Source organism: Silene latifolia, chromosome 11 (assembly GCF_048544455.1).
Source record: "Silene latifolia isolate original U9 population chromosome 11, ASM4854445v1, whole genome shotgun sequence".
NCBI classification, from domain to species: domain Eukaryota; kingdom Viridiplantae; phylum Streptophyta; class Magnoliopsida; order Caryophyllales; family Caryophyllaceae; genus Silene; species Silene latifolia.
This window is the reverse complement of record NC_133536.1, coordinates 68,604,514-68,610,612: the sequence shown is the minus strand read 5'-3', so window position 1 is coordinate 68,610,612 and position 6,099 is coordinate 68,604,514. Positions and strand designations below refer to the sequence as shown.

Here is a 6,099-nt window from a genome sequence, read left to right as displayed (position 1 = left end):
AAAATTCTTCTCACTTATCAATAGTGCTAAAAAAATAAACGTAAATAATTCAATGGAACCTAAGAAGTACTCCCTCCGTTCAACTCCACTTCGCAAGTATGCTTTTTGCACGGATATTAAGGGACGGATTAAAAAAACTATAAAAAGTACCTAGGGAAAGAGAATGGTGGGGTTAAAGATGTTAAAAAAATATAAATGTGGGGTTTTATGGTGGATTAGTGTGGGGTATGGATGACATTTTTTGTAAATATGAAGTGTAAATAAGGATAACATGGTCATTTTCTTGGCCTAAAAAGGAAACATGTAAAGTGGAGTTGAATGGAGGGAGTAATATTTATTATCCGTACACCTAACGGGATGAAAACTACTTCAAATCTACAACTAGAATCCGGATCTTCTACCGGGGTCGAAATTTGTTACTTCACGCTCCACAGCGTTTGATTCAGTTATATTATCGGGAGTCCGGCTCTACTTGGTCTCCCCACCTTAACAAACACAGCAAAAATGGCGAACGCAGGTAGGGGATGGACCAGTACTCGTATCTCCAACATCGCATCTAGAACCTTCTTCTTCCTCATCTTCCTCCAGATCCCTCTCTTCAGGTCCTCTTCTTCTTAGTCAAACTTGTTTCTACATCAACACCATTTTACTTCAATTACTAGCTTACGACCTCTTAATTTTACTTATTTAACTTTATCTTTAATTAATTCAGGAAATTCTAACGCTTTATTATCATTAATGGATCTGCAGTTATTGTGTTTCCAGTGGTGTTAGTAATTCAAGTTTAGATTAACTAACTTTTGAGCTTTTCGTTTTGACTTACTTATCGATTCTATGTTCAATCATGCGTTACTGTTTAAAGGCGATTTGTGTCACTGAGATCGTGAGTTTTGTCGATGTAAGCTGGTTGAATTATTGATTTGATTGACTTAAACGCTAGTGGAGGTCGATGTAGTCGGAGTTGTGTTCCTAGAATTCTGTAGCAAGTTCTAGGAAGGATTTGTGTTGAACAGCACCGAGTTGATTGTTGTGGATGACTCATTTAGGCAAGATTGCGAGATTTGATGATAGTCAATGTTGAACGATATATTTTGCTCGTGTAATGGCTCGAGCAATGGCTACTGGAATTCGATATTAACCATGATAGTGCTCACAGGATATGTTGTCTAGGTCTTGGGAAAAATTATGTCTTAGCTCCGAGTTGGAAGGTGGTCATCCGTGGTTGGGGTTTTCACTGTGCAAATTTTTGTGTGGGATATGAATGTTATGATTCTGTGGCTTGAGGTTTAGTAGGTGACTAGATGTATTAATATAGTGGTCTAAGAAAGAGCGAGGAAAAAAAGAAATCAAAAGCAGAAAAAGGATCCTAGCAATTGCGTTTTATGGTATAGAATCAATAATTTCGCATTCCTTACATATGTGAAGAACTTCGGTTGATTAAGGTCTAAAGGAATATAATAATTAACTAATAACTAATATTGTGGACAAGGGAAGTATGAAGTGCGAGTTGTAATATCTTTCTGTGGAAAGAGCAAGATATTTTTTTGTTTGTGGGAATGTATGACTATCTGTAACTAGTATTGTATAATTTACTGTGGCCCTGTTGCTGCTAAATTCATGCTATTGTATAATTCACCGAGGGAGAGTGTTTGTTTTCAGTGGCTGAATTAATTGCGAGTTTTTTTTAGTTATTTTGTAAGTTATCGTAGTACGTGGTCTACATTTTTTTGCTTATAAAACCATTTATCTAATTCATTATGAAATTATGATAGTTATTTCGTACTTCTCGCATGTGCTTGTTTGTTGATTATATGCCCTTTTTGAAAATAAGAATATTTCCTGAACTGTGATACTCATTCACCAAACTTTTGAGTTTATTAATCAGTAATACACTTTTGAATCAAACTTTCAAATTTGTATAGTTTGGAAAGAGAAGCCATGGAATTTTTTTTGCTGATGCTTGTGAATCAGATTTGTTAGTTTCTGCTTACTGGATGTAGTTTTGGTTAAGAGAATAACGACTTGTGACTAAATTATGGGTTAATTGATAAGATGAGGAGCAAAAGATAGTTGATGGTTGTTGCTATTGTATTCGATAGTTTGTTGCATATAAGATTATAAGTTGCAATCTTACAGTTCTGTTTTCCGTCTCCAGAATTCCATGTAGGTCTGGTATATGTACAACTCCAATGCATGTGACATGTTCCCAGCTGGTTGCTAGTGATATCATACCTGTGGGGTTTGTGAAGACTCTCATTTTTCCAGGAGCCGTAGTTCAGGGTCTCGTCCAGAGCAGGACTATTCCTAGTTGGAGTAGTTTGGAGAAAATCTATAATTTGACAAGTGCGAAAGACGCCCCTGTGGTAGCTGATCTCAAACGTCTGGAGGTACTGCTTTCTTAACTGCATCTTCAGCCTTCACATCTCTTAAGACAATTCACAATTTAGTGTTTTGTCTCAGACTGTCAGTGTCTCAGTGATAATTGCCCTACTCTTTATTCAGTATAAGGCTTTTAAAGACACACTATTGGGAAAAAGAAATATTAGGTTGCCAAGTCAAAAGATTTTATAGGTGTATAGCTATTCAATTAGTAGCCTTGCTCTGTATTTGTTTGTCCATCTCTTGGATACAAACTTAAGCTGTATTTTCATTTTTCGAACAGTGTAGGACAATCTTTTGGGACACTATAATGAATGTGGGATAAAAAAAAGGGGGTTGGTCGATTGTAACTCCTAACGATTTAGGACAAGGTTGCCTTATTTGATATGAATATGCTATATCCAATATGCGATATGATCTTAATATATTTTCTCGTATATATATTTTAAATAAAAGTCCTCACAGAATACAGATATAGCTGCTTTTGATATTATCAAGATGATCAGTTCTTGTGTTTGGAAGCTTTTTGTACAGTCGGTTGCTCTCATCCAAAAGTATTTTGTCTAGCTACTAATCATGTGTGTTAGATAAAAATTGTGTGTGTGAGATGCGAGAACGTAGGTATGATGCAATTGATCTATAAAAGGTCTGTATAACATGAAATCCTTTTTTCGTAAAATGGTTTTGATAGAACTTAATGCATAAATAAGGAAAAACTGCAATAAAATAGATAAAAATACAGCTGTTCCGTAATTATATTGGTACTCTATCCCAAACTCATAAAATTGTGGTGAAAGATCCACCTAGGTTTACTGCAAAATACAAGGAAAGTATTCACAGAAATGTATGACAAATGAATAAATGATGATTATCCTCATCTTACAGTAGTGGCTTAAATAGACTAGTTGTACTGCATTTAGTCATAACTGTTTCTTGGATCCTCCGTGGCTGCCACCGTACTTCAGCTGTTCTTTCCTGTATATTCTCATTGCGTTGAGCTGTATAGTCTCTCTGGCCCTGGTTAGATAGTATTGCCCTGGTAACCCTTTCTTTTCTCCTTGAGTCAGTGAGGTGATGGTAGTTTGTCCACCAACTTTCCCATTCAAAATGTGCTCAGTCGCAGTCATAGCTGCATTCACGCTTTCTGCATTTATCCCCCCCTGTACTCGTGTGTATCAGGTTTCTCAGGTGTATGTTTGAAGTTAGCGAGTATTGTCAAAGAACTACTCATAATTAGCCATGTTTATGCTTAGATAATCGACCATTCAAGACGAAAAGATTCAGTCTTCTGAAATCTGTAGGAACCTAAAGACAGCTACAGCCATGGTTACCGGATTCGCTATGAATACTCCCTTACCAATTCACGATTCGCTCATATAGAATGTGTGTTATATGTATTTTCAATAAATGACAGGATAAAGTTCGCTCTTAACGGTTTGTGATTCGTAGGCTACTTAAGCGAATCTGGTTGAATTGGTAACCATGAGCACACGGTGTAGTTTTAAATCAGATGATTGATGAAACACAATGGGTCCCTGTTTTAAAGCCAAACTTGTTTTCTTAAGTTTCTTATTTTCTTACTAGTTAATTTTGGTGATGGATTGTTCTGTTTTCTTTTTGTCTCTATTATGCTTTAGAGCCATAAAATCATCTGGTTCTTTTCATTCTTCCTTTAAAGCTTTTTAAATTGTATTTCCTCCCATTTTATTTTCTCTGACCATTTCCCTTGCCCAACCTCCACCCTTTTGGTAAATGTCTGCATGCTTTTTTTTTTCTTTTTTTTTTTTAAGAATGGAAAACTAAATCATTACATCTTAATATCCTTTTTGGCTCGTAAATGAGCAACATTATTTAAAGACAATGAAAGTACTGGAGACTCAATAGTCCACCACGAGGGGTTCCAGTAGTGTTTTTCTCGAAACGAGCCCTAGGATCTGCGAGATGACAATAATACAATCCGAAGAAATGTTGCATGAAGGAGACTCTTATCCCTAGCCCACTGGATCGCTAACCTTACCCCCATTGCTTCAGCACTTTACGAACTTTGCACCCAAGTCTTAAACCCCTTCTCGACTATGATATGTTGGTGGTGGGGTTTTCTGTTTTCTTTGTCCGTCTTATTTTAGTGCCACAAAATCACATTTGATTCTTTTTCTTTCTTTTATGAATCTATTTTGTGTAGTTGTGTCTCACATTTTTTCTGCAAGATCTTGTATTTCTATCTTGTGACCATTTCCCTTCGCGCTCCCTCCCTTGGCCCTCCCATTCTCTCTGTGAATGTCTGACATTCAGATAAATAAATGATATGTTAGCGACATACCTTTTCAAGATTTAACTACGTTTCTGGCAGCTGATTTTGAAATGGTAAGACGCTATGTAGTCACGAAGTCGCCTGTACTCCCTTTAGATTTCAGGATTTATTCGTCTTTATATGGTGGAAAATTAAATTGTTTTTTATTTTCAACTACGACACACGCCGTCACACGGTGACAAGAGAAACTCTTCTTGCATTCTGTAGATGAGACTCAAACCTATGAAGCAGACCCCGCTTGTCCCCCTCCAAAGCCTATTATTTCTCTTTTCTTTGGTGTCTTCAAGTGTGCGACTATGTGTGCATGTCCCCAGGACTCTTATCCCATTTTCCATGGTTTCTCCCTGTGCTTGTGAGATCGAGGACGATTTAAATTGTTGCTCCTTTCCTGTCCCTTTCGTCCTATTTTTGTCTTATCTATTTACCTGATTCATTATCTATTTGGTTTCTGGGTTAAAGTTAGCTTTCCCATTAGGCATTTAATAATCTTCATTAGTTATTTTAATCCCTAGATTTGGGTTATCTCATGTGTCGATTTTATGTTTTCGTCCTCTCTATTTTCTTGACGGTTAATGAGTTTTCCATTAGACTTTTGATTATCTTTATTGTTCGTCTTATCTTTCTGACCTTCATCCTAATGTTGTAATTCTATCAGGTTTTGGCAGGTAGCTATTTTTCAGTAGCAGGAGCTCTGATTGGAATCCTGAAACCAGGAAGAATGAGCATGTTTGGTACTCTCCTGATTGTCTGGGGTCTTGTCAAGGAAGGACTCCTTTCACGGCCCGCAAACCCAGATGGGGCCCAATCTATTTACGTCTATCCGTCAATGTTGCTTGCGCTTATCTGTGCTTTCGCGTCCGTCAAGTACGATATAAAGAAAGCAATAAGAAATCAAACTGCTAGGCCTGTTGCCAAACCTCTGCAAAGCTCTTCCAAGTCCAAGCTGAAATGAGCCTACGCTACCTAACTGTTGTTAGCCTCTTACCTGTCACTCTTTGTTGTACTTCTTCAATCGCTTCCGAGCTTACTTCTTTTCTTGCTTTCGAAGATTGGAGGAACAAAAGTTGAGTGTAATTTTTTTAAATCGAATACTTTCTATCATTCCAGGATCATTATGATAGAACTCGGGTTTTGGGTTCCAGAAAGAAATTACTAATTTCTTTGCTCGACTTCAATTTCATATTCTTGTGCAGTTCATTTACATTTACATTTCCATTTCCATTTCCATATTCTCGGGTTTTGGGTGGTACAACAGGTCTATGTCATAGTATGATTGACTCTGACACAGAACTGATAACGAGATTAATACGAAATAAGCAAAGTTAAGTGAATCGTAAAAGTAAATAAACAAACAAGACGATGTTTAAAAATTGGTTCAGCCTCTACTTTGAGACCTACGTTCAATCGTT

The 6,099-nt window shown here is 36.9% G+C and overlaps 1 protein-coding gene across 1 annotated transcript; it reads left to right on the top strand.

The window, feature by feature from the left end:
• Nucleotides 1-366: 366 nt before the first annotated feature.
• On the top strand, nucleotides 367-5,870 carry LOC141611727 (uncharacterized). Its single transcript, XM_074430336.1, has 3 exons — nucleotides 367-602; nucleotides 2,156-2,387; nucleotides 5,346-5,870. Exons 1-3 carry the CDS (start codon nucleotides 505-507, stop codon nucleotides 5,640-5,642), a joined length of 627 nt encoding a protein of 208 aa, XP_074286437.1. The 5' UTR covers nucleotides 367-504; the 3' UTR covers nucleotides 5,643-5,870.
• The last annotated feature ends 229 nt before the right edge of the window (nucleotides 5,871-6,099 follow it).

Excerpts from the sequence above, each read along its gene's own strand:
- LOC141611727 (XM_074430336.1), top strand. The coding sequence starts at position 505 with ATGGCGAACGCAGGTAGGGGATGGACCAGTACTCGTATCTCCAACATC. Across the intron at positions 603-2,155 it reads CTCCAGATCCCTCTCTTCAG|AATTCCATGTAGGTCTGGTA; the intron begins GTCCTCTTCTTC and ends TTCCGTCTCCAG. Across the intron at positions 2,388-5,345 it reads CTGATCTCAAACGTCTGGAG|GTTTTGGCAGGTAGCTATTT; the intron begins GTACTGCTTTCT and ends TAATTCTATCAG.